Source organism: Rhizophagus irregularis, chromosome 23 (assembly GCF_026210795.1).
Source record: "Rhizophagus irregularis chromosome 23, complete sequence".
NCBI lineage: Eukaryota > Fungi > Glomeromycota > Glomeromycetes > Glomerales > Glomeraceae > Rhizophagus > Rhizophagus irregularis.
The window spans coordinates 910,848-937,412 of record NC_089451.1 but is presented as its reverse complement, the minus strand read 5'-3'; the positions used below and the strand labels follow the sequence as shown (position 1 = coordinate 937,412).

The following is a 26,565-nucleotide window of genomic DNA, read 5'->3' as shown; positions in this document are numbered from 1 at the left end:
TTCTATATATCCTATTTAATAAATTATTTCAGAGTATTATATTAGATATATAAAAAAATATTGCTACCATGCTCAGACAACACATGAGATGTGACGCCCCTCCTTTTTCACCAGCCGATTATGATCATATTATGCAATGTGCTGAAAAAAAGCCTAGAGATAAAGTTTTAAAGGATTTAACAAATAAATATCACACATCACAAAAACGTATTTATCAGATCTGGAGAGGTGAAGAAAAAAATAGGGTTGCGTGGAATCAACCAATTCATATGCCAACAGCTTCGCTTTCTAATATAAATGTTGTGGGCGGGCGGACCGAGCCAGAGATCCAAGACCAAGATGTTTCTCCATTTGCAGAACTGGAAAAACAAATACGTGATGGTAAGATAGAGTCTAGCAAATCTATTGATTCAGTTTTAGAAGAAGGTAAAAAGGCAAAAAAGGCTGGAGGGAAGAAATTGAAGTCCAAATCTGCCTTAGCAGAAATAACACCATCTCCCGTCCAGACTCAACCCATCCCCATATCGCATGAGAAGGTGGTAGAAAGAAACATAAAAACTATAGCGAATATTAAGAATATAGTAGAAAAATAACCTGCTTATTCTTTAAGAAGTTCACAATAGAGTGTCTGTAATCTTTCACAATACTCATTGATTTCTGCATTATACTTAAAAGTGCTATATAACATTTTTTCAAGCTCTTCATAACTCACTTTTTTTTTAATGTGCTATCTTCGCTTAAATCCTGCGAAATATGATCCAGAGTCGAGGAAGCATCAGATTCGGGAGTAACGTTCGCGCAATTCACCTCAAGCTTATTCTTGACCTTATGCATATTAATTGGGATAAAAAATTCCTTACTATTACACTCTAGTTTCAATTCCCGCTTTGATGCAAGTAAATCATAATTATATTTATCAAGAAGCGTGTTGGGTAAGATTAGCATCGGCTTAGGGTATTTAACTACAGCAAAATCAGCATATATAGTATATCTGGGAGCGAAATTTACTGGGACATTTCTGACAATTCCAAGGGATTCTGTGGGAGAAGTAGCAATGCCTCTGAGATCATGTTTTTCTTTCGTGTCAATCTCTAGCTTCAATCGTTTGGCTATGTCCTCAGACATGATCGGAAAATTAGCACCAGGATCAACTGTACCTGCCGGAATCACTAGACGCTTAATTTTACATTTAACGGTGGCAACGTCTGTGACAGGTTCTTTTTTCCGGATAAAATTTATCTCCATGGGTCCATCCAAAATATCTTCTTCATCTGAATCTTGAGCTAAGACAGGTACACAGTTTTTAGCTTGCTGAATTATGTATGGAAGATAATTCTCAAATTTGATCTGAATGATTTTGCGGATAATTTCTTCTAAAGACACACGCTTACCATGACTATCTTTATCTGATAAGGCATTATGGGCGGAAGACGAATTATTGTCTTGCTTTACCTTACGAAGCTCAGATTTATTAGAGATCTTAGACTTTGAGAATTTATCAGGATACCCACGTTGCTCAGCAGGTCCTAAAGGGACCGCGTACATCGGGAAATTTTTTGGGGAGCAGATCTGCGCAGATTTTCAGAAATTATATCTGCGCAGATTTTATACCCTGGCGCAAAACATTAGAGGAAAATTTTAATAAAAAACTGCGCAGATTTTATAAATAGCAATGTTCTGCGCGGATTTTTAAATAAAAAACCTTTGAAATAAATCGAAATATAAAATACAATTAATATATGATAATTTATAGTCCATTTATATTAATTAATCATAATCAATTCTTTATTTCTACCAAAAAAAGCAACGTAAAATTTCGCGCAAAAATACGAATTATAAAAATTAAAGTACTTCAAAGAAATACATAGTACAATTAAAGAATATAAAATTACGAATTATAAAAAAAATTAAAGTATTTCAAAGAAATACAATTAAAGAATATAAAATTACGAATTATAAAAAAAATTAAAGTATTTCAAAGAAATACAATTAAAAAATATAAAATTACGAATTATAAAAAAATTAAAGTATTTCAAAGAAATACGATTAAAAAATATAAAAAAATGATATAAAAAAAATTAAAGTATTTCAAAGAAATACGATTAAAAAATATAAAAAAATGATATAAAAAAATTAAAGTATTTCAAAAAAATACGATTAAAAAATATAAAAAAATGATATAAAAAAAATTAAAGTATTTCAAAGAAATACGATTAAAAAATATAAAAAAATGATATAAAAAAATTAAAGTATTTCAAAAAAATACGATTAAAAAATATAAAAAAATGATATAAAAAAAATTAAAGTATTTCAAAGAAATACAATTAAAAAAAATAAAAAATATGAATTATAAAAAAATTAAAGTATTTCAAAGAAATACAATTAAAAAAAATAAAAAATATGAATTATAAAAAAATTAAAGTATTTCAAAGAAATACAATTAATCCTGAGGAAATTGCGAATCTAGATTATTAATCTAAAAAAAAATGATGATTTAGCTTAGTAAAATAATTCAATTAAGTGTATAATCGAACATAAATAATAACTTTAACTTACAAAATCATCATAATTTTCATTTTCAACCGAATCGCTGCTCTCTTCTGCGACTGCTGACTCGTATTGATCAGTTCTTTGACCAACTTCTTTCGCTTCTTTTTCAGCTAATTCCTCCATTATTCGAGGAGTTATTTGCGTTTTATTTCTAAACGCTTGCTGTTAATTAATTATAGATTAATATCTGTAAAATATTAAAAGATTAAAAGAACTGCGAAAATTTGCGAAAATTATTTACTAGAAAAAATTCGACTCTTTTCGTAACAGACTTGTCATTACACTTAATACTATAGCTATTGGGATTTAACAAGATGTCACATATTGATAAAATATACGCACAATGCGTAAAAGGAAGTTCTTTATCCCTATACTGTTTGAAAACCGAATGGCCAATTTTCGTTAGAATATTGTGATTTTTGAAAAGTTCATAAAACGCATTACGCGTTTTTTGATTCTGTTTCCATTCAGCGATCTTCATAGAAGGAGAATTGTTATCTATGCGTTCCAATCGCTGTTCTCCAAAGACGGAAAACATGGCACTCCTGATACTTGCGGCAAAATCATTTCTCCTGCTTCTGCATTTAGTTTTTATCTAAAAAAAAGTTAAATAAATATAAAAAAATACCTTTTTTTAACGATTATTAATATTTCACATACTTCTGCCAACAACTTATCTGAAAATAAAGAAATCCACGCGTTTTGCTCAATATTTTTAATGTAATGTTCTGCATGTTTAGATAAATATGTTTCTAAAGCCTTTCGGTACTCTATATCCGAAGGATATAAAGACGTTGGAATAAGTTCTTTAGCTACATTTTTATAAACGCGCTGTGAAGATATTTGGTTATTATAAGTATCTTTAGATTAAAATCAAGTTGATAATTTTTAATTAACTTACATTCCAGAAATCATCGCTTAATACATCACTTTTTGCAACATTTTGCGTATCTTGAATACTTTTTTGTTGCTGATCTCCAATATATCGACAAAGTTTGTAGATGGCGTTTACCTTTCCATCTAATGCATTCATGGCATAATTAAACTCTTTCACAGTTAGGTAACGTTCACCCTCTACATTATGTGGTTTTGGTAAAGGCTCACAGGTATCACTTTTATCGCGGTTATCATTATGTTCTTCATTATCATCGTCATCGACGTTATAATAATCAATTTCTTTATCAAGGTCAATTTGCATTGGACTAAGTATGGGAGTTGGCGTCCTCGAAGTTCTTTCATAACTCATAGGAGTTACAGATGGCGTCAATGTAGTTGAAACGGAAGTTTCAGTATGCGCAGTCCTGACTAAAGAATTCTCGCGATTTGTTGAGGATTTCTCACGATTTGCTGGAGTAAAAGAAACAGATTTAACTAAAGATCTTCCACGATCTACATCAAATGGAGTAACGAGTACAAAAGGACCAGTAGGTGATTTTTCACGATCTGTGCGCTGATCTTTAGGAATTTCTGAAGATTCTACTGTTGGCGTTCAGCAAAAGTTAATTATAATGTTAAATTGCAAAATATCAGCATCTTGACGACTAACTACCTGATAACATTTGTGCAAATATATTTTGTTGGCTTTCATTCTGTCCTTCAGGAACGTCAAGTGCTTGTTTTCTTCTTTGTCCTTCAGGAACGTCAAGTGCTTGCTTTCTTTTTTTGAGTTTTTTGCATTTTTTGACCTTTTAGACGCCATAATCACTTAAATTCTAAATTCGTAAAATTTGTATAGGAAAAATATTGCGGAGAAAAATTCAAACAACAATTAATTCGAAAAATTGAAAAAAAAATTGTAAAAATATGCGACGATTCAGCCAACCGAAAAAAAATGAAAAAATTCTTACATTATAAATAATTGAAAAATTGTGTAAGGTTAAAAGTTTTGCCGGAATTTTTTTAAAAAATCAGTTACTCCTGAATTAAAATATATTTAAGGATCAGTAAATTAAATAAATTAATTGTTAATGAATTGGTAAAAAAAATCAGTTACTCCCGAATTAAAAATATCAGTAAATGAAAAAAATTAATTACTAATCAGTAAATAAATTAATTATCTTTCAGTAAACAAAAATAATCAATTATCAGTAAAATTTATATTCGCTTGATAATCAGTAAAATAAAAAATATACCAAAAGTAAATCTTCATAAATATTTCTCGCGTGAAACTAATCGAAAAAATTTTCCTGCGTTAATTTCTAAACTCGCATTGATTTCTAAAGAAAAATGGTCAGATATAAATGTCAAATTTGCAAGAGATATTTTTCAACTCCCAGCGGTTTGAGACAGCACGCTAATGCCAAACACCATGGAAGAACAACAACTTCTCGACCAAGTGAACCAAGTGAACACGTTCAAAGATTCTCGCGACAACCATCAAGAACAGCGGTTATGCCAGAACATGATGTTCAGTTATGGAACACACCCATTACAATGCCAGATACATTTACTTCGCATGAAAAATCCACATACCAAGATGATAATATTGGTGAGATGGAGGATATAATAATCAACGAAATTCCAATTTAAGATGCAGACAATTTAGAATCTGAACCACGTTATAATCTGCGAAAAAGATCAAAATCAGAAAATATAGAAGAGAGAGCTGAAGAAATTTTTGAAGAAAATTTTGAGGAGTTGGGAACAGAAATACCAGTAAATCTTGACAATATTGATGATCTAGATCCTGAAGATCTTCAAGGAGCATCGTTAGATGATGCTTTAGATGCTATTGAAGGAAAAAATCTACCAGAACGCGTAGCAAAGTGGCCAAACGATGCATACAGAGATTTCATGAGATTAATTGTAGAGGGTAATATATCTAACAAAATTGGAGATCAAATAATTAAATTCTTTAATAAATATAGCAATCTGGAAGAATCTCCATTACCGAAATCAACCAAAAATGGCAAAGACCATCTCAATCAAATAACTTCACCTTCATTAGACTTCAAAGAAAAAGTTGTTTCAACCTACAGCGGTATTGACATTACACTCTACTATCGTCCCATATTTCGCGCTATTCAAGCTCTTCTGCAACGACCAGAAGTAGCTAATAATTTTGTCTATAAGGGAATTCTAAAGAAAAAAAGGGTAAATTTAATAATTATGAATAACTAAAAAGAAACTGAAGATCATCACTCATATTTTTGGTTGTTTATATTCTTAGGATGATGGAAGCGAAACAAGAGTGTTTGGTGAGCCATATGAAGGCGACTGGTGGCTGGAAACAGAGAAGACTCTTCCGCCATTAAATCACCTATTGTCTATCATCTTATATTCGGATGGGACCACTTTCAATGGACTGGGCAAGACATCAGGCCATCCAGTATTTTTAATGCTTGGAAATGTTCCAAATTGGGTTCGAAACCTACCAGAATCTAAAATACTTTTAGGTTTTTTGCCTAAAGTTCAAGATTCAGGCATTAAAACTACCGAAGTCTTTCGAAGTTTGCAGCGTGAAATATTTCACAAATGCTTTAATATCATGCTTTGGCCTTTACTGGAAAAACCTGATACGTTATGTTTTGGGATCAATGGACAAGCGAAAACATTTGCTGCACGAATTTCTTTTTTTCTCGCGGATATGCTCGAAGCAGATGATGTGACCGCTACATATAAAGGAGCGCGATGTAAAATGCCATGCCATACTTGTATGGTTCTGCAAAATAACTTAAACGATATGAAACTTACACGAGAAGATATACTTTCCAGAACTCATGAAAATATGAAGGAAATGGTTAGCGCTGGACAAGGAAAGGAGTATTCTGTACATTACGTCAAAAATGCCTTCTGGGAATTTCCGTAAATATCACTAAATTTTATAAGTAATGACGACGTTGTAAAAATTTTTTTACATATATAAATTTTTTTACAGAAATCTGAATATATACGAAGCGTGCGTTCCCGACCGTATGCATCATATCGACCTTGGACTTTTTAAATATCAACTGGAGTTTACGCAGGAAATCTTAAAAAAGGTCGGAGGGTTGGAATTACAGAAGATTTTCGACGAACGTCTTCGACAAATTCCATGTTTTCCAGGCCTTAAATTGTTAAGTAAAGTAGGTCAACTAAAAGTAATGACAGCATCAGACTATTGTCATATTATGAAGATAGCGATTTTTGCTTTGGATGAAATTTTCAGCGAAGAAAATGAAATAACTTGTAAAGAACTTTGTGAACTTTACACGAAGTTTAATAAAATGTATACTATGAGCAGACAAGAATCGTATACCAAAAATGAACTGAATATCTTTGAAGTAAGAAGAAAAAATTTAAAAAAAATCAACTTTCTTTAAAAGTTAATAGATGATCTAACTACTAACTAAAATAGGAAGCAATCATTGATTGGTGCATAGAGTTTAAAAGGATATTCTCCCCATTATCTACTACGGATTGCAGTTTTCCAAAGCTGCATAGTTGGCGTTATCATGCAGGTAATATAATTTGAAGATGGCTATTAATTTATACAAATTTTAATTTAATTTAATTATTTCAGTACCTGCCATTGTCAAATATGGTGCACTGAATGGCCTATCAACGGAGACTTACGAAACGCTCCATAAATTATATATTAAAATTCCATATCGAGCAACAAATAGAAAACACGTGATGCAACAACTGGTAAACGCTGTTAGTAAAAGTTTTATAAGATTTTTTTAACTTTTCTCCAACCATAAATACTAAACTATTAATATTTTTGCAGGTAAAGCGTAAAGAATTAACTCCAACTACCAGCGGCATGAAAGTCATTCGTCGTAAAACCGAAGGGTTTGGAAAAATTCTTTGGGAATTAAATCTAGACTCCATTGATGAAAAAATAAAATCTTTAAAAAAATCTGAAAATCCGCCACATCCAAATTATATTGAAGGATTGGCACAAATAATTACAGCGTTAGATACTTTTTTAGACACATCCTCGCAAGATTCAGAAAATGATTTTTTCATCAAAATTTATGATTCAGTTCATCTAGAAAGTGGAGAAATTCTAAGATCAATGGGTGAATTCCAAGGAAAAGAATGGTTTAGCAATGTCGCAGTAACTCATGCGGAGGATCAAGGACAAGACGAAGGTGCTTGGTACGGAAAAGTAAGTGAACTTTAAAAATTCGTAAGTACGATTTTACTTCGTAGTTCTTTACAAATTATTTCTTTTCAAGGTATTGCTATTTTTAAAATTCTTTCGAGGATCATATAAAGAGCCATACGAACTTGCTCTTGTTCGTTGGTTTGACATTCATCCAATAGAGCCTATAGTCTATGGTTACTCCCAATTATACTATACTGAAGAATATAACATTATTCCAGTTGAATCTATCAATCAGGAGGTTCATATAATTCCGAGGTTTAACAAAGAAAATTGCTTTCTGTTAAATAAATATATGTTCTAAATCTTCAAAATAAAATTGTATTAAATAAAGAAAAATGACGTTTCGTCATCCATACAGTATATCTAAAACGCCACTTTAGCTTTTTTCGCTAGTTTTATGAAAAGCCTTTCAGATCGACAAAAAGAGGGAGTCTTTAATAGTATGATATCTTACGAGTTGCTAGTAAATTAAAGCAATTAAACAAACTGTAAAAAATAGCAATTTATCTCATGATTTCCGTCAGTTAATATTAGTACAGAGTTTTCTTCAGTTAGTAATATAGTGGTTATAAAAGCGGAAATCTGCAAAATCGCAGATTACCGCAGAAATACATACATAAAAAATCGGAAACTTGCAAAATTGCAGATTATTGCATAATTTTGTAAAAAATAAAAGTGGAAATCTGCAAAATCGCAGATTACCGCAGAAATGCATACATAAAAAATCGGAAACTTGCAAAATTGCAGATTATTGCATAATTTTGTAAAAAATAAAAAGCAGAAATCTGCAAAATCGCAGACTTCCGCATAAATTCACAAAAAAAATGCGGAGATCTGCTAATTTTACAGATCTCCGCAGTTCTGCATCTTAAAAAATTTCCCGATGTAATTCACTTTTTTTTTCTTATATAAATATTCATATCATGATTTCCAGAGTCTGAACCAGCTGACAAACCATCAGAGTTATAACCATTCTCCTCAGGTTTTGCTGTATCATCATCAGAAAAAATGGGATCAGACTGTTCATCTATTGTAGCCATATGAACTTGACCATTTCTGGATTTGGAATCTTTAGCGAGTTTAGCCAATAAAGCTTCGATTTGTCCTAATCTTTTTTCCAGCCCCCAAAAGGTGAAGACTCTGAGCGTTGACGCTGAGATGATTTGGTATCTTTTCTGGCAAATTTGGCCAAGTGGGCTTCAATTTGTTCTAATCTTTTTTCCAATCCTCCATTATTATAATCTGGGGATTCTGAATACCGATACTGGGTTGATTTGGTATCTATGGTATCTTCTCTTATGAGTTTGGTGAGTTTGGCTAAATTAATTTCGATTACTCCTAATCTTTTTTCCAATTCTTGATTAATATGACTATCAAAGATTGAAGGATTGTTCAAATTAATTACATTTTCTGGTAGCTGTAAACGTTGGGCAAGTTTAGAATGTACTTGCATTGATTCTGCTAACTGTGCCTCCAAAGAAGCTACTTTGGAATTTAACTTTTCAAAATTGGCCGAAGCTTCATTATTTTGGGGGTGCACTTGAGCCGGTTGTGCTAGTTGCGCCTGTAGAGATGCTATTTGGGAATTTAACTTTTCAATCTCGGCTGAAGAATTACTCTGATAATTTTGACCCCCATTTAAATTGGGAGCACGCTCCAGCCACATGTCTTTTAGATTTGTAAAAAATGCATTAATAGTGGCAGGAGCGACAGCTCGCATCCATGTATAAAGGTCGCCTGATAAGTGGTTCTTAAGAAATCCTATAGTTTGTGCATCATTATCTGCTACACCTAATAATAAAGGTCAGATTCTTTTTTCATAAGTATCTGGCGAGTCTGTGGGTAGAAATTTTTCTTGAGTTAATCTTTGAAGTGCTGACTGCCGACTACCTACTGTTTCTCGTTGATAATGTGATCTCATCCAAGCACGTAAAGTATCTGGAGTATTAATATTAGCATTTCCATTATATGGGTCTTGAGCAGGAACTGGTAAATATTTTCCTCCCATCTGAGCTTTATAAATATTACACTTGACAGCATCATCAAAATCTCCAGCATTTGCATTTTCAAGAACAGTCATATGTCCTTGCGCAAATGATATTGATTGAATAAGCCTATTTAAATAATCATCAGGAGGTTCTTGGCCTGTATACGGCTTATTTTTAGCAAGAATAGGTGCAATCAAATTTAATACTGGTAAACGTCTAGCGTCAGCCATATTTTCTAATGGATTATTCTGAAGCGCCAAAATTTGTCCTTGCAAATTTAAAATATTCTGGTCTCTTTGCCTAATCACTAGCTGAAAAACAAACTTTTCACGTATCAATTCGCCAATACGGGTTTGTTTTCTTGCTATAATAACTATCATCCTATTTACCTGATTTTGGGCATTAGTCTGTAACTGACGGGTATTTTGCTGATGATGGTTAACATTTCGCTGATATAGTAGCTGTTTAGCAAATTTTTCTCGTATTAATTCTTGAACACGCCTATCTTTATCCCGATATGAGAAACGCCAGCGACGGGATTCTTTTTTCTCATTATTATAAGCCAGAATGGCCAGATCCCGCTCTCCTTGAGCATTGTCTCTTTCTCTCATAGTTCTTTCAACCTGAATTTGGGATTCATCTAATAAACGTTGTAACCGTAAATTCTGATTTCTACTATCTCTTAACTGATTCCTATAGTCCCGTTCCCGGTTATTCGTATCATTTAATATATTCTGGTACTGATCACGCTCGGCTGTAATATTTTGCAAAGTAACCCGAATAGTATTTAATGAGCCTCTGATACCATCTATAACATTAGCAGGATTCTGCATAGGAGTACCAACTCCCCTAATGTGATTTTCAATTCGATCTAACCCTCTATTAACATTTGCAATAAGATTGGTTGTTGCCATATCTAAAGCATTTATTGAGATTTTTTTATCTATAAGAATCCGGATTCTTGCTTTAAGACTCCCAACCTTATTTTCAAGCTCTATGATTCGTCCATCTTGAATAGACCCAACCTCATCTTTGAATTTCTTATCCTGTTGTAAAACTCTAAGCTGTTTTCGCAAATCAGATATTTCTGATTTAAGTTTCTCTATCTCTTTCTCGTGAGCTATGATAGTATTATCCTGTATTGAGATAGTTCGATAACATTGCTCAAGCTCTTTTACCAGAGATCAAATTTTTTCTCATTGCTCTTATTAATGAAAATCTCATCTTGAAGCTCACCACGAAGCTCCTGATTCGTATCTAAAAGCTCTGAATATGCCGGATCAAACATGGTATTTCATCCTAATTTATAGTACCATCATATATAATAATCCTATCTTGAGAATGAGCCAACCCCAAATTATAATAGATCCCGATGAAGAGCTCCGTATAGTTTGTAGACTTTTGTTTTATAATATACCCGGTTTCTATCCCAATGCAAAAAAATTATATAGAGTATGTCAGGAGGAAGGATATTCTTTTCGATTGCAGAATATCACAAAATGGATAAAACACCAATATAGTTACCAAATATATCGACAGCCATTACCATGTAAAGCTGAGGCAAGTTTTTCAAAGATTAAGATTCCGAACAAAGTCCATCAATGCGATATATTGCTCCACACTCATGATCAAGATGATGGATGGATATTTGTTTGTACTCTCCTAGTTATCGATGTAGCAACGCGTTTTAAGGATGGACGCTCACTAACATCAAGAAATAGCTTAGAAATCTGGATTGCGATTAAAGATATCTATGAGGACCCTTCTAACCCCCTTACATGGCCAAAATTATTAATGACTGATGGTGATGCTTCGTTTCGAGGTGCATTTTCACGAGGAATGGAACAATATAATGTCCCAATACGTGTTGTTGACCTTTATAGTTTTGAGAGCTTAGCTTTTATTAAAGCGCTTAAGAAAAGAATAGCAATATTAACATATAAGGTCCAATATGCTATAGAGGGACGATTAACTGATGGAGAGCGATCAAGTGTATTTAAGAAAATCCTTAAGAAGTATATTGATTATCTGAATAACAGTAAGACTCGCCTTATTGGAATGTCACCAGCTCGTGCTATGACTTTGGAAGAAGTTGAGTCAAAGCCTTCTAAAAAACCTAAGCGTGCAATCGGAAAAGATGAGGAGATAAAATTACAAAAAGGTACAGCGGTCATTAGATATCTGTTAAAAGCAGGCGAGTTGGAAGGAGACCATAGACGTAGAGCAACCGATCCATATTGGAGCTTGCGTGTCTTTAAGATAAAAAGGGTTGTTATTGGAAAAAATCCACCACAGCCAGTCTTATATTATCTTGAGGATGAACCCATTGAATCAACTGCTCATCTGATAGGACGAAATCCCAAAAGGCCCTTTAAATATGAGGAACTTCAAGAAATTGAAGAGCCTGATAAAATCGAGTATCCGCCAGATGAATTTATGCGGAAATACCACCCTACTGGATTTGTCCATTATGTTCATGCTTCTAGTAAGTCAGTTCAGGCTGAGGAATATGCCAGAAGACGTGGTGGTCAATGTCTAGGAAGGACTGGGCGAATAAATGATCATGATATGTATCTTTGGTCTTGTGAGAATGGTGCACATCAATGGGAGTATCCGTTAAAATATATCATGAAAAAATTCGAATGGTGCCCGCTATGCCATCATACTACCGAAAGAACTGTACGATATATTTTTGAGGATCTACTAGGCAAGAAATTCCCATCACGTAGGCCGAATTTTTTGCATGGAATGCAACTTGATGGATATAACGAAGAGTTGCGACTAGGATTCGAATTTCATGGCAGGCAACACTATAGCCTTAATTCAATGTTTCATAGAAGAGGCCAGATAGATTTGGATGAACAGAGAATACGCGATCAGAAGAAGCGGGATACTTGCAAAGAGCAAGGTATATGTCTTATCGAAGTGCCTTATACTGCGGATCTTTTTCCATACATTAAGCATACACTAATCGAGAAAGGATTCTTGAGTAATTCTCCAAGTTAGGTCGGAGAGAATTATTTTCTTGGCATTTTTCCGAGACCGCGCGGTCCCGCAAATTTGCAAGATTATTTTAGAATATCATTAGTAATAGTTCGACATGAAAATAAAGAAACTTGAGCCAGTTGAAAGGCTTGTATACCATATTAACGAAATTAAAGATGCCCAAAAATACAATGCCAATTCCAGTGTTCCCCAATGGCCTTTCACTTTACTAATCTGTGGCCGTACCAATTCAGGAAAAACTAATGAGGTTCTCAATCTCATGCTTGGAAATAAGCTTTATCGAATGTTTAATGGGAAGAAAGGAGGGACGCGCTATATCAAGTGTGATGATTTGCTTCTCATCGGCCATAATCTTAAGGAGCCGAAATATATGTACCTCAAATCGGCATTCCAGATAATTGCAAATAGTCCAAAGCCATATCGTGAAAATATTACATTCCGAGCATTGAAGCCTAATAAAATCCCTAAGGTGGATTCGTTTTCTCCAGATAGAGGTACAGTGCCTATATTCGAAGATGTATGTGCTGATCCAAAGAAAGTGCAAGAGAAAATTATTCCTTATTTCATTGAAGGACGCCATTACAATGTCAGTTCGATATATGTATCCCAGAGTTACTTCGACTGTCCGAAGATAATACGAAAAAATCTCACACACGTCTGTCTATTCAATGGATCGTGTACTGCGGACGAGCTTAGCAGAATCGTGCGTCAATATGCTAATGACTGGCGTAGTGTAATTAAGATTATTGACAAGGCTTTATGTGAACATAAATTCATTGTTTTCGATCTAACTGTACCTTGAGAGCATCCATATAGGATACGTCTTGGTTGGGACCAAATTCTCACTAATGAGTAGAATTTTCTTAGGTACTAAGGACGAAATGTATATTTTTTCCTGGTTTCTAGATCATATTCAGATTCATCCCGCCTCTTCGCCCATAATTTCCTTTCATGAGTACTAGAATATATTTCCAGTTCTATAGTCACATCACTATGCTTCGTATTGGAAAGGATCTGATCAACAAGAGCGACAATTTTTCTATCTTTAACAGAAATAATATCCTCCAGATTCCGGCATCTATTCTCTAACAGGTCAATGGACTTTTCAGCTGATGCAATAGCTTTTTTCGTATCAGGTATTATACTTTTGAAGAAAGCTACCGAATCTGATAATTGGCTGACTTTCTCACCACTCTCTTCCAAAGACCTGGTCATGGCTACCTCACGAGACTTATATTGCTCTTGCAAGTCAAGAAGCTCTTCAATCTTTTTTTCCAATACCTGCTTTGATATACATAATTCCTCATTTTCTTGCCTTAACGAAGTTTCACAGTCACTAGTAATGGGCTTCATCTTCTGACGCTCTTTTTGCTTAATATAATTTCCAACCGCCTTATTTAACAAATCTTCCACTTCGGGATGGATACTACTTTCCTGTTCTATCGATAATGGATGTTTTCGTGAAGTAAGACGTCGCCATATATCTATTTTGATAGAACGAGGGAGCTGGTTAAGTTGCTTTGAGTAATATACGTGAAAAGTTGGTGTTAGTATACCGGTCATTGTTACCATAGGTAACTAATAAAAAATTTTGAGAATTTTATAGATTCAGAAATTTTATAAGAAAAATTCTGAGAATCTAAGAATTCTGAGCATTCTGTCACCCACATAGACGAAGTCTACCAGGATATAGTCATACGCGTCAATATCGCGAAAGATCTGCTAGAAAACTCCGATCAAAAATGCACATGACACCCGACCATTGGTCAGCAAGAAAAAATCATTTTGGCAGGGGTACCCCAGCGCTGAAGAAATTTCACCATTAATACATGATCATGTTTTTCGTGATACAGATAACAAGTTTTTTATTAATTCGTTTTGCGATAGCTTGTCTTCCAATTTCGCAACTCTGGCCTTAAGCTCAATATTTTCGGCCATAATTTTATTGTTCTCAGCCTTAAGCTCGCTAATACATTGTTTCAACGAATTACTCTCACTAGGACTATCTATTTCAGATTGCATGCTTGCGTAATGTAGTATTAGTATGTTAATATTCAAAAATAAAAAAAAAACATGAATGTATATTTATGAAATAGACCGCCAGGGTCGGGTTTATTAATATAAAATTAAAGTACAGGATAAAGAAATCTTAATTATATGGAGGTGAAGATATTGTCGAACTACTCTCATCACTTTCATGAGTTCTGGAATTAAATAGCAAAGATAAATCTACGATCAAGATTCTCTGCATATTAAAAAAGGTTAGTGAATAAATATCACGAAATAAATGTATTTGTATAATGTACATGAATACATACTCGTAGTAACAATAAAGCTTCTATAAACTCAAATATAGTTTTCCTGTTATCCATATATTGTGTTGGAATACTAACTGATCTTAAAAGAAAAAGACGGCTAATATTTTCTTTATCACGAATAAGAACATATAAATCGAATTTTTGTCCCGCAACCTGGAATCCAAGAATGCCGAACTCATTTTTTTCTTCCAATTTACATCCTCTATTTGTCCAATATAAGGCATCGTTAAGTTCCCGCCACAATTTCACTTTATCATCATCTTCTTTCACATTACTACAAATAATACGTGAACATTCAGCAAAAACTAACTCATAGATCCTATCCATATGCTTCGCTATGAACATAATGTCTGGGCGCTTTCCTTTCCCTCCTCTTCTGTCTTTGCTAGCCACGCTTTGACGTTCCGCCCTGCAGTGTTAGAAAATTAAAATCATGTGACTGCGTGAAAAAAAAAACACCAAGAAAAAAATGAGATAGTTAACTCACGTGCTAATATATGCGGATTTTCCGATTGGCAAATCTTTTAATGTAGCTCGAATAACAGGAACAATAATGTCTGCCACGTATGTTCCCTCACTCTGTGTTTTAGCGAATTTAGGACTAAAGGCTGGGTTTTTCCAGATCTCCCCCCTAATAGTATTGGAACATCAATATGGTATAATCTTATGAATGGAATAATATTATACTTACAATGTATTAAGTATTCTAATCGCAATATCTTTTAAAACCTCTTCTTTCTCTATCCAATTTTCATGCGAAAGTTTTTGTGGTGGTATTTCCGTAGAACCATCGTCATAGTTTATCAAAAATTCGTCACATGTTGTTTTGATCGAGTTAGGAAGAGACGCTTGCATATATTTCACCGGTTCCTAGTAATATCATTTCAAACATTATTTTTTGTTCCATGAATTGGGATATTTTTTTTTCTTACCATGAAAGATTCGTATTCTTCTTCCGGTAATTGCTTAACCATCTCCATCTCACTACTAAGAACCTGACTCGCAAGTGGATCACGCCATGAAAGATCTGAGGATTTAACCTTACCTACACTCTTCCGCAAAATTTTGGCATATCGAGATTTGCTTCTTTTAAGATTCCCTTTCAATATTCGCAAATTATTTTTGATAGTCTCGTCCGGTAATTCTTCTTCCTGTCTATCCAAATCGTGTGCGCACACGTCAGATTTTATCATGCAAAATTATCAACCATGTGTGGCCAGTACATAGATGATAAATTACATGACACATGCTTTCATCTCAAACTATACGCAAAGAAATACCCCCATACGTCTGTGGATTAATACATTTAATGATCAAACCAGGGCTTGTATGGCTTTGGATACAACTTCACTCCAGTTATTAGGCTATATTCTGCGCTATTCATCATATAGTGTTAAGTTTTTTTACCGAAAAAATTTAATTACTAACCTTTAAGGGTAAGCTCATAAGCTTCTGATATTTTTCTGAATTTGATGCATATGAAGGGATAACGGATGTAATTGCTTGATGAAATATTTGCCTTAAATTTTCCTTTACAATCCAAGGCTCTTCGTTCATTGCCTGATAAATTACTGAAAATGCGGTTATATGTTCAGGCAATGCAATACGAAGAAAATTGCAAATAAAATCGTATAATGCAGTCATGTTTGTGTTGTTAATTCAGAATAATATTAGTATAATGTTAATGTAAGGTTAATATGCTGAGATAACGCAGGAAACAAAATTTGTATACTACCCTTTTAAATGTTTTGTAATTTCCTCATTCACATCTCTCTGAGCCCGAGTTCACGTTGGGGTCGAAACAGAAGAATATGCAACGACTTTTACGCCAAAATTTTGTGTTAGAGAATAAGGGCATGCGGAATGTGCATTGAAGATCTAGACATTTTCAAAAGCGTTGGGGGTAATGTATATACGAACTTTTTTCTTTATTTCACTTGCCCGACCGCTCAGTAATAAAGGCCTAGCAACATTATATAAATATTATGCTCTGGTAGGAGGGTAGTAGAAATATCTTATAGCTCCGGAACATATACACATATCAATAAATGCTATTCTGCGAGGAAAAAATTCGAAATATTTTTGGGGGATATGTGTGAAAATTAATTTGTCGCACAAGCAGTCACACAGAGTTACAGATGATTTGCGGTGTATCACTCATTACATCATATATACTTTAACGAGGATCGAAAACGTGCTAATTTATGTCACACATGGCTACATGCATTGTGGCTGGACAATCTGAAAAATTCAGGCGACACATTTTATTTCATTGCAAGAATTATAATCCGACACGCTCACAGATTGATTTTATACTCCATGAATTATCCTTATATTTCTCACATTCTGTAACTCTAATGAGATATTCAATGTTATCTTTATCAATACGATAATATTCAGGATTCTGTAGCCACTTTAACTGGTTAGTCCAATCTGAACCTCTAATGATTATATAGCCTCGCTGGTATAATATTTTAAAAACAATATCATGTGTTACCTTAGCTAATCTCACAGATAATTGCCATTTCTTCTCAATTATCCACTCATCATCTCTTGTAGGCCATGAAGGGGCGGGATAAGTATCACGAGGAGTTATACCTAAGAGTTTCTTTCTATCAGGAGTACCATCATTCCTCACCGCCTCCCAAATTCGTTTTGCCAAAGATTCGGGTCTCTTCTTGTAATTCCTGTAAGCTCGCTGGATAACTGTTGCATAGAAATTTTCAAAGCCATAATTATAGTATTTAGGAATCAAGAATCCCCAAGATTGCTTCATTGATCTTCCTGAAATACTTTATTAAAATAGTTATACAATATTGGAGGATCTAACCCAGAATAGGCAGATCATGCATAGTGCCTTTGGCCAATTTTTCTTCATGTATAAAAAGCATTTCACTAGACGATCATCCATGCAGTTTACATACTGAATTTTAGTTGTACATTTCACGGGATAGCATAAAAAAATCATTGTATTGCTTGACTAATTATGTTGTATACTACACTATTTCAATAAAGAATTTAAGACTTGAAAAACTCGTTGCACATATTCACAATTATTGTTAAAATCTGAGAAATCTATGATAGTAGACCCTCCCTGGGGAATATGAAGACAATAATTAGATTTGAAAATATTAATTTCTAGCGAATCACATGGATAAGGCTTTCTTTTCTCTTTACAATAATATCGCGCATATTCTGAAATTTTAACAAAGTTTACGACAATGTTGTTTCCATCTTTGCTAGTACGGTAATATTCAGGATCAGTTAGATATTTTAACATAAAAGTCCAGTGTCCACAACTGACGAGTCTATATCCTTGCTGATACGATTTTATAAAAGCAACTATATATGCTACAGCATTTAGGCGCTTATTTAACTGGTATTTCTTCGTTTCTACCCAATAATCAGGATCATAATATTTATATTTCTCGTACCCTGTGGCCCATTCGGCTAGAAATTCTTTAATATATTTTTGAGCAAGATTTTCGCTATATGCTCTTTTATAATTGTTAACATTTTCATCGATAAATAAAGCATATTCTTCTCGAGTCTGAGAATTTATTTTCCTTTCTCTAGTTGAAAGTATACCTAAGAATTTCTTCCTATCAGGAGTGCCATCATTCCTCACCATATTCCAAACTCGTTTCGCCCATGTTTCAGGTCTCAACTTGAAAGCTCTCCAAGCCCGTTGGATAACTTTTGCACTGTTAATTAATCGATATACAGTACTTTTCCTAATTTCTTTTGAATCACGAGAGCAAAAACATTCAGAGCTTTTTCTGTATCTAAAATAAATACTATCATAAATTTCATTAATTTCATCATCACTTAATTCTGATACTATTTTTTTCACATTTTTCTGTACAGGTTTAGAATATGTAATACGCCTTTTAGCAGTTTTAGTAATACATTTATTCAGGTGATCATTAGCACATTCGATGGTATTTTCACGAATAATTACCAAGGAGTCGCATACAGTGCAATAAATATGAAATGAGCGTTCTCCATCTTTAAATTTCCCATCTATATATACTCTTTCAATCATCTGAATAAATCCATTCTTCGAAAAGTATTTTGGGTTATATTCAAGAAGTTTCTTAAAAGGATAACGAATACGAGAACACCACATTTCTGGTGTTTCACCACTATACCTATATTGCAGATTGTTTAGCACCTGCACCACTATAGGGTTTAAACCAGAATAGTAATTAGTTCTATCCATTTTGCGGATATAGTAAATTTATAGCTATTTATCGATTTATAGAGTTTTACACACGATTTAGTGATTTATAGCTGATTTGGCAATAGTATACTCTAATAAATATCAGATTCATTTTTATTCGAATATTCGATTACAAGCAAATTGGGATTTGTAGCCAATTTAAGAGACTACATATTGATAAACTCAAATTCATTTTTTATGGGGTTATATAGAGTCATATCTCGGCTAATATTTACATGCACCTTCGGCTAAATCACGAGGTGATTGGCCAATCAGATTCATTTTTATTCGAGACCGGCTGATATGCAAATTATTTTGCGAGGATCCCTCATGATTTCTATTTATTCGATAAGCAGTCATACAGCATTTACAGATACATAGCTATACACGGGCAGATACACATGAATTAAAAAGGAGAAAGGCTCGATATGGAGTTAATTTTATTAATTTTATGGATAACTAAAAAATGAAAAATCTGGACACACATGCCCGGGCGCAGTAATGTGGCGCAGTAAATGCAAAAATTGAGTTAAATTATTCCATAAATAAAGTCAAAACTTATAAATTTCACAGAGTAAAAACTTTTATTCTTCAAACAAAAGCAAGATTATTTATTAAATTTCCTCCAACATCGTAAAAGCTGTATAATACAAGAAAAAAAATTTTCTAACTATTTATTTTTGTATAAAACATTATTCTTCTAATATCGGATTGATTTGTACTTTTAGAGCCCATTGCTCGACATTTTTAATGGCGGAATCTATTCTCAAGACTTTCCGATCTTCATTAGAATCTTTATCTCGAGTTGTGTAAATTTGGTGTTCAAATTTGTCGTATATATCATCTGGAACCACGAAGTAAAGTTGAATCTTAGCATTTTGATCACTAATATAGACCGGCATGCTTGTGATTACTTTTGTCAGCTCAACTTGTTTTATAGGATGATGTTCCGACACCGTGACTTGAAAAATACAATTAGGCGTTACAAATAAGTCTACCGCACCAAAATTTTGTTTATCTGGTACGATAACTATGTTTTCTCCAGAATACTTTAAGAGATCGGATAAATTTCTTACAAACCCAGCATTTGGCTTACGATGTATGGAAAATTGATCTTTTTCTTCACCTCTCAGCTTCCTTACTTCAAATTTCTGGTTTCCAGTACGAAATAGGTGGATTGCATAACACTCAAATAAAAATCCCCTTGCGCTAGCCTCATAAGGATTTCGCATAATTCGTATTTTGTGCAAACAATCAACCCATGCCTTTTCCTCTAATCTTTCTTGAATTCTATCAAATACATAAGCAGAAGCCCATTCATAATGGTAATCACAATGTGTTTCGTCTGGAATTCTGTGGACAATGCGATTGCTAATTTCAACATAGGTTCCTTCATTTTCGGTAAAACACTTTATAATTTTATCAAAGTCGTCAGTTTCTGAAATAGCAAGTTCAATGCGTTTGCAAGCTTCTTTCTCAACTATCTCCATTTCTTTAGCATCTGGTCTTCCTTCATGTCCAATATTATTTCCAATAACGTTTCGTATTGATACCTCAACATTCTGGAGGACGTATCTAGGCACTCCACCCGCTTTATGGAAAAGATTAGTCACTATTTCTTTCGGCACTAGTGGAAAAACATGCTTCCGACAAGATAACAATTCTTCTAACGTCCACGGACCCATGTAATATTCAACTGGATGACGCTTCTCAAATTCTTGAAAATCTTTTGTTGCAATCCCATTTGGTGATAGGGAGACTACAGTCGTTGCTTGTACTAATTTTGGAGATATGGCACCATCTGCCAGGTACCATGTCGTAGGTGAACCGAGTAGAGACAAGAAATCATCATATGTTCCACGGGTCACTGTTAGATTCTTGAAACAATAAAAGTATTTATCGTTGAGAGGCTGAAAGATTACAGTCACATCATCGCATAAGAGTTGGATTAAAACGTAAATCAGAAAACATGATTTTCCGATGCCCGATGTTCCAGTGATAAGGAATCTTTTTAAACCGTCAGCTGATTTCTTTTCCAATTTGTTATAAAGATACTTGTATGACTTTCTTACATAAAGTACGCTCTTCTCAAGTACAGCAAGGTCTTCGTCATGTTGAATAATAGTATTATCTTGTTGGTCTTGTATTGCACATAATTTTTGTTTCTGGTTCCTCACTAGATTACAAATGTTCTCGAACAACGGGTCTGATAAGTGGTGTGGGTATAAAGTAATAATTTGAAAGGTCATTTTAGTTACAGGATTCCGAGACTCACTTTACACGTTGTAAAAGCTTACCAAATTTTTGTTTCTTGTTGAATCCATTTGATTCTGTGGATTTACGTTTCCCTGCCGTACAAGAAAAAAGCACGTTAGTCAATGACAACGCAAATGGCTATCAAAAAGGTTAGCGCGTCACGTTCGAGTTGACCAATCATTACGACGCAAAGGCTTACCTTGACGTTCATCTAAATTCACAGGCACGTGATAAAGAACAAAAAATATTTAGTCGGGTATAAAAGTCACGTTTAGTTATTATGAGCTTACCAGTATTAGTGACCTCGACGTAAATAGGTTCGTCGTAGCTCGTTGTAAAATTTTCGCCTATCGTCATGTCTTCACGTAATTCCTTTTCAGTTACTCGTAATGTTATTTCGTCGATATCAAAGTTACCCAACTTATTATGTAGTTCGTTCTGAATTTTTTTCTTCAGTTTATTAACGTTTCCTCCCTGAAAATCTATTTCTGTTGGCCTTCCTTTATTATATTTTATCCAGATAGGTACTGTAGTCATTTTGAAAATATTCATTTAAGAAAGAAAATAGGAAACGATTATTTTTATCAGATCTTTAAGCTTTTATAAGCTTTTTATATCGGATCTTTAAGCTTTTATCATAGACTATAATATGACATAATTTGATTCATTATCATTACGCGTTACGCGTCTGATGATTTAATTGATTATCAATAAATATAATTTTTTTATGATTCCCTGATTTTATTATTCCGGTGCACATACATCGTGTAATACTTTATTATTAATAGTAAAGGGAGATAGAGAGGCTATCAAAGAGGGAGGGAGTTCTCAGATCCTAGGCCATGAATGAGAGTCCCAGCATCAAGTTATTTCTTTGCTCTCGGTATATTTCTAGCGAAGAAGTGCTAGCGAAGTGCCTAGATTTGTGTTATAATCGGTTGTACACTGGTAATTTTGTTTTATTACTTTACACCCACACCACCACCTGCATGTAGAATACACTGTTAAAACTAAGATAAAGCCCCGATGTGGGCGAACTTTATTTTAATTAATAAAATGCTAAATGCTAAACCAAATAAAACATCGCAGTAGTCATGTGACAGCGTGAAGAATCTTCACGGAATCACGTGATAGATAATTACGAGAAACGGTCTATAATACTTTGAATCTGGGTACTAGATAAGCTTGAAATAGCATCAGCACTAAATGATTTCACCCGCTTGATCTTGTTTGTTCCTATCCTAACAAACACCTTGTATATATTCCTTGCTTTCTGGGTTTTCTTACGCAAATTTGCTTCTGTAATTCCTGGAAGATGCTGTGTAACTTCACGGTATACCCGACTCCTAGCTGTTGGATCGGTAGCCGATGAATCTTGAGATCTAATTTCCCTAACCCTATTTTTGAACCCTTCAGCATATTTATACCAACATAAAATTTCATCTTGATTTGCCTTTGTAACGCGTAATCCAGCACGAGTTGCCTTTTGATATAATCGGGCTAAGCTTTGTGATACAGATCCATTAGCATCCTCCTCCTCATCAACATTTTCAGCTCTTTCTCCCTTAGCGGGCGTAGATAACTCTTGCAACAGGGCCTGGAATTTTTCTTGTTCACGAGTGATTCTTGGAGAGGTCCGTCTTCTTGATGAATTTCTTCTTGATTGAGATTCACTTTCTTGCACATTGGTGTCATCCCCGCTATTTGCATTAGATTGATTCTCCAAGTTATCCTGTGTAGTGGCGCGGATTTCATCATTAGAATTAGCTTGATTCTCCGAAGTTCTGGAGATATATAAAAGACGAGAGTGAGAACTTATATATGCGAGAATTTGGCCAGAGGTGTTGTGCATGGATTTTGCTCTGCTTACCTATTATCAACAGAATTAGACTGGTTATCATCATCATCCTCAATCATGATTGGACTTGTTGCCTGATCTTGCATAGTGGCTTGCTTCGACTGACTTCCTTGTCCAGCACGAGAGCCATCTTCTACCAATCCTAGCAAAGACATGAACTCCTCATCATCCTGTCCAGTGTCAGTTTGTTTTTTCTGAAGATGATATTTTCCAGAGGCGAGTACTGCTTCTTCTCTAGTCAGCTCAATGGTTATATTACACGAAGGGCATGTAAGAGTAAAAGGATCTGTTTCTCCTTGCATAATATAATTCTCAAGACATTGGCGGTGGAAAAGGTGTTCGCAACCCAACACAACGAACGATTGGAATCGGAATTTTAGGATTACTCTTTGGCAAATACTGCAAGGATTGAGTTTTGGAATTCTGCTGGGGATAGTTGAAATCTCTTGATTTCGAAGATAATTTAATGCAAGTACTTCGAGTTGGGAAGGCTCTGGAGTATTTGTTTGAATTTCCGAAGTGCTAGTCGAAGGTTCACTGGCTATAGTGGCGCTCAAAGGTTCACTAGCCATAGTGATGAATTGTAAAGAGAATGAAAAGCGAAGTATGAAGAAATTTCCATCTTGTTCACTCCTACTTATATTGCTTGGGTCACTATGTTTGAAAAGATCTAAGCCTAAGCCAAAGTAAGAAGGTAATATAAGTTTGGAATTACTTTAATCATAACGCACCTATCTTATTTTCCATACACTAAGGATCTGCCGTGATCGTTGCAAAACATAAATGTCCCTGGATCTTCGCTGGCAATCTTATTGTATCAATAATTAGCCGATCCTGAGTTACAAAATTACCCTGTATTAGAATGAATTAGCTGGGCAATCAAAAAATAGCATATATGCTTTAGCACCTTCGACTAAATTTATCGCCACTGGCTAAGAGATCAGATGCAGTATTTATTTTGCAATACATTCTATAAATATAAGGTTAGAGTACATGGCCAGGGTATATGATCACGTTTTTTGCGATACTTGGCCGAGCCAGAGGGATTCTCTGAATCAGGCGCTTACGCATGACGCATGTAATAAGTTTTTTATTACTACGTTCTCCAACTGCTTCTCTTCCAGTTTGGCAACTCTTTCTCTAGCTCAGCATTTCTTGTTTCAAGCTCAGCTTTCTCGAACTCGAGCCCAGTTATCTTAGCCATAAGTCTGGCATTTTCTTCTCTAAGTCAAACTCGGATTCCATAACACAAGTGAAAAAAATAATGCGATTCGCATGTCACACAGCCCCTATTCGGCAAGAGTTATTCCGATGTCACACTGCGCATTTCGGTGATCGATTTCACATGACCGGTCTAAGCCACAATCGCGAACTTGAGTTTATTGCTTGAAGTGTTGCAGGTAAGACAATATTCCAACTTATCTTGGGAATACAACTTCGCTAATTCAGGATCATAGGGGAGCTGATTCCCATTTTTGCGGTACCATGAGCCATGTAATCCATAATTCCCATGTTTTCCTTTGCAAATAGGACATGGTGAGCTCCACGGCTGAGGTGTTATAAAATTATAATTATCAATCCCTCTAAAACTATTTCTGAATTTCAAGTATGGGAAGTGCTCTAAGACGGATTTGATAATTAATTCTGGATTGGATCTGGCTTCGAAGGTGATAGGCTTGAAATCAGAGGCTTGAGGTAGTCCCAGCCGAAGGCGCTCAGGGCAAGGGACCGGTTCTGCTGACATATCTATCACAGCTTCCGATAATTGCCATGGCTCATTTCCAGTTTGTTTTTTATATCTTTTGTATAATTTGGAACGAATCTTATCCGTCAAAACGCTTGGTAACCCACTTAATTTGGCATGCCAGTCTATATATTCGGGGGTTAGTATTTTATCATACTCAGTCATTTTCCTTTTTATATGTTTGCAAACAATTTAAATCCCTTTTTCTCATATAGACCTATTCATTCGAAAAAAAGATTAAAATTCCCAGACTATTGTAAAGCAATGAGACTACGCAACTATCTCAATTTCATGCTGTTCACATTTAATAAAGTAAGATCTGGCTTTATACTCACCTTCTATTTCTTCATCATCATGACCTAATTTGCATAATGGACAGATGTAGTCCCCGCATGATGTCTCATCAGTAATCCCATAATAATCGAAATTTTCACAAGTACATTCTCTATATAGATTAGGATATTGATCCAATATCTTGTTGCGAAAATAGGAATGATCGGGCTTAGATTGGTATGCAGATGATACACTTGCGATCACTATCTCACCACCACAGAAATTTTCCTTCTTAAGATCCGTGAGATCATTATCATCTGCTTTAGCTGGAGTGATTTGAGGTGTAGATGGTGTATTTACTTCAGGTAAGATTTTTTCGGGACGGGCTGTCTCGGAAATTTCGGATACATGACCAGCTTCCGGAGACAACTTTTCCAAAGATATACTATAATCTATGATCTCTTGAAATTGTGCATCAGTAAGCTCTGAAATGGAATTCGCGCTATATGAATTAATATACTTGATCTTATCTAGACCCACTTTTTCAAATAATTTATAGTTTTTTTCAGCTCTCTGAGTTTTCTTACGCAAGCTATCCCGTGATACGTCCCTAAGTTTTAACCCTAATTCTTGCGATCTTTTCTTGTGGAGGATAGAAAGTTGTTCTGTGATGGTGTCATAAAGCACACTTCTCGCCTTCTTTTCACCAAATTTACTACCATTGCTTCTGATAATCTCATCAAGCTGATCTCTGAAATCTTTCTATACCATAGACGTAGTCGTAGTCGGGATCGAATGCCTCATCAATCTTTCGCTTTTTCTTGTTCATATTTATATTCATCTGGAGAGAAATAGCGAAGTTAGCAATAACCCATCAACCTGTAGCAGAATTTGCTATACTTACCTCACAAGCACTTCGACATTGTAGTAAGTTTTGGCAGATACCCATAGTCGCCTGATTTTGTTTACCCTCGGTTATGCAAATTATTTCCTCCAATATTTCACTGATAATTTTTTTGATTGCATAGTCGACACGGCCTGTGTTTTCTTCACCAATTACATTCGCCTGAGGTGTGATTACCAAACCATCAAGAAGACTTACAGCTGTATGTAAGATAGTAAAAATATACTCGCAACGCATAGCCTCGTTACTATCTACAACAGGTCCCATGTTTTTTATCCTGCGAAGAATATCATCAATACATAGCTTAAATTCGGGGGCACTTTCACTGATTGGGTGGGTGGCTGTAACACTGAT

General features: G+C 34.5%; 13 protein-coding genes across 13 annotated transcripts; 1 reads left to right on the top strand and 12 right to left on the bottom strand.

Moving 5' to 3' along the window:
• Positions 1–68: 68 nt before the first annotated feature.
• On the top strand, positions 69–593 carry OCT59_015191 (uncharacterized protein; the record flags this gene model as incomplete). Its single annotated transcript, XM_025324404.1, has 1 exon — positions 69–593. One exon carries the CDS (start codon positions 69–71, stop codon positions 591–593), a length of 525 nt encoding a protein of 174 aa, XP_025186226.1.
• Positions 594–708: 115 nt separating this feature from the next.
• On the bottom strand, positions 709–1,545 carry OCT59_015190 (uncharacterized protein; the record flags this gene model as incomplete). Its single annotated transcript, XM_066139844.1, has 1 exon — positions 709–1,545. One exon carries the CDS (start codon positions 1,543–1,545, stop codon positions 709–711), a length of 837 nt encoding a protein of 278 aa, XP_066002679.1.
• Positions 1,546–2,440: 895 nt separating this feature from the next.
• Positions 2,441–4,109, bottom strand: OCT59_015189 (uncharacterized protein; the record flags this gene model as incomplete). The annotated part of the gene is made up of 6 exons (XM_066139843.1): positions 2,441–2,476; positions 2,557–2,712; positions 2,792–3,145; positions 3,211–3,381; positions 3,452–4,029; positions 4,100–4,109. The coding sequence occupies 6 exons, from the start codon at positions 4,107–4,109 to the stop codon at positions 2,441–2,443; spliced, it is 1,305 nt and encodes a 434-aa protein (XP_066002678.1).
• Positions 4,110–8,747: 4,638 nt separating this feature from the next.
• Positions 8,748–9,308, bottom strand: OCT59_015188 (uncharacterized protein; the record flags this gene model as incomplete). Its single annotated transcript, XM_066139842.1, has 1 exon — positions 8,748–9,308. The coding sequence occupies one exon, from the start codon at positions 9,306–9,308 to the stop codon at positions 8,748–8,750; it is 561 nt and encodes a 186-aa protein (XP_066002677.1).
• A 138-nt stretch (positions 9,309–9,446) lies between these two features.
• On the bottom strand, positions 9,447–10,918 carry OCT59_015187 (uncharacterized protein; the record flags this gene model as incomplete). Its single annotated transcript, XM_066139840.1, has 3 exons — positions 9,447–9,878; positions 10,020–10,801; positions 10,867–10,918. The coding sequence occupies 3 exons, from the start codon at positions 10,916–10,918 to the stop codon at positions 9,447–9,449; spliced, it is 1,266 nt and encodes a 421-aa protein (XP_066002676.1).
• A 3,867-nt stretch (positions 10,919–14,785) lies between these two features.
• Positions 14,786–16,147, bottom strand: OCT59_015186 (uncharacterized protein; the record flags this gene model as incomplete). The annotated part of the gene is made up of 5 exons (XM_025329252.2): positions 14,786–14,881; positions 14,955–15,363; positions 15,442–15,585; positions 15,646–15,824; positions 15,887–16,147. The coding sequence occupies 5 exons, from the start codon at positions 16,145–16,147 to the stop codon at positions 14,786–14,788; spliced, it is 1,089 nt and encodes a 362-aa protein (XP_025174819.2).
• A 64-nt stretch (positions 16,148–16,211) lies between these two features.
• On the bottom strand, positions 16,212–16,598 carry OCT59_015185 (uncharacterized protein; the record flags this gene model as incomplete). The annotated part of the gene is made up of 2 exons (XM_066139839.1): positions 16,212–16,244; positions 16,383–16,598. 2 exons carry the CDS (start codon positions 16,596–16,598, stop codon positions 16,212–16,214), a joined length of 249 nt encoding a protein of 82 aa, XP_066002675.1.
• Positions 16,599–17,235: 637 nt separating this feature from the next.
• Positions 17,236–17,730, bottom strand: OCT59_015184 (uncharacterized protein; the record flags this gene model as incomplete). The annotated part of the gene is made up of 1 exon (XM_025319031.2): positions 17,236–17,730. One exon carries the CDS (start codon positions 17,728–17,730, stop codon positions 17,236–17,238), a length of 495 nt encoding a protein of 164 aa, XP_025174818.1.
• Positions 17,731–17,955: 225 nt separating this feature from the next.
• OCT59_015183 (uncharacterized protein) lies at positions 17,956–19,176 on the bottom strand (the record flags this gene model as incomplete). The annotated part of the gene is made up of 1 exon (XM_025329251.2): positions 17,956–19,176. One exon carries the CDS (start codon positions 19,174–19,176, stop codon positions 17,956–17,958), a length of 1,221 nt encoding a protein of 406 aa, XP_025174817.2.
• A 584-nt stretch (positions 19,177–19,760) lies between these two features.
• Positions 19,761–21,969, bottom strand: OCT59_015182 (uncharacterized protein; the record flags this gene model as incomplete). The annotated part of the gene is made up of 4 exons (XM_066139838.1): positions 19,761–21,382; positions 21,474–21,524; positions 21,632–21,643; positions 21,723–21,969. The coding sequence occupies 4 exons, from the start codon at positions 21,967–21,969 to the stop codon at positions 19,869–19,871; spliced, it is 1,824 nt and encodes a 607-aa protein (XP_066002674.1). The 3' UTR covers positions 19,761–19,868.
• Positions 21,970–22,570: 601 nt separating this feature from the next.
• OCT59_015181 (uncharacterized protein) lies at positions 22,571–23,862 on the bottom strand (the record flags this gene model as incomplete). Its single annotated transcript, XM_066139837.1, has 2 exons — positions 22,571–23,216; positions 23,303–23,862. 2 exons carry the CDS (start codon positions 23,860–23,862, stop codon positions 22,571–22,573), a joined length of 1,206 nt encoding a protein of 401 aa, XP_066002673.1.
• A 782-nt stretch (positions 23,863–24,644) lies between these two features.
• Positions 24,645–25,199, bottom strand: OCT59_015180 (uncharacterized protein; the record flags this gene model as incomplete). The annotated part of the gene is made up of 1 exon (XM_066139836.1): positions 24,645–25,199. One exon carries the CDS (start codon positions 25,197–25,199, stop codon positions 24,645–24,647), a length of 555 nt encoding a protein of 184 aa, XP_066002672.1.
• A 105-nt stretch (positions 25,200–25,304) lies between these two features.
• OCT59_015179 (uncharacterized protein) lies at positions 25,305–26,478 on the bottom strand (the record flags this gene model as incomplete). The annotated part of the gene is made up of 2 exons (XM_066139835.1): positions 25,305–26,069; positions 26,212–26,478. 2 exons carry the CDS (start codon positions 26,476–26,478, stop codon positions 25,305–25,307), a joined length of 1,032 nt encoding a protein of 343 aa, XP_066002671.1.
• Between the last annotated feature and the right edge of the window lie 87 nt (positions 26,479–26,565).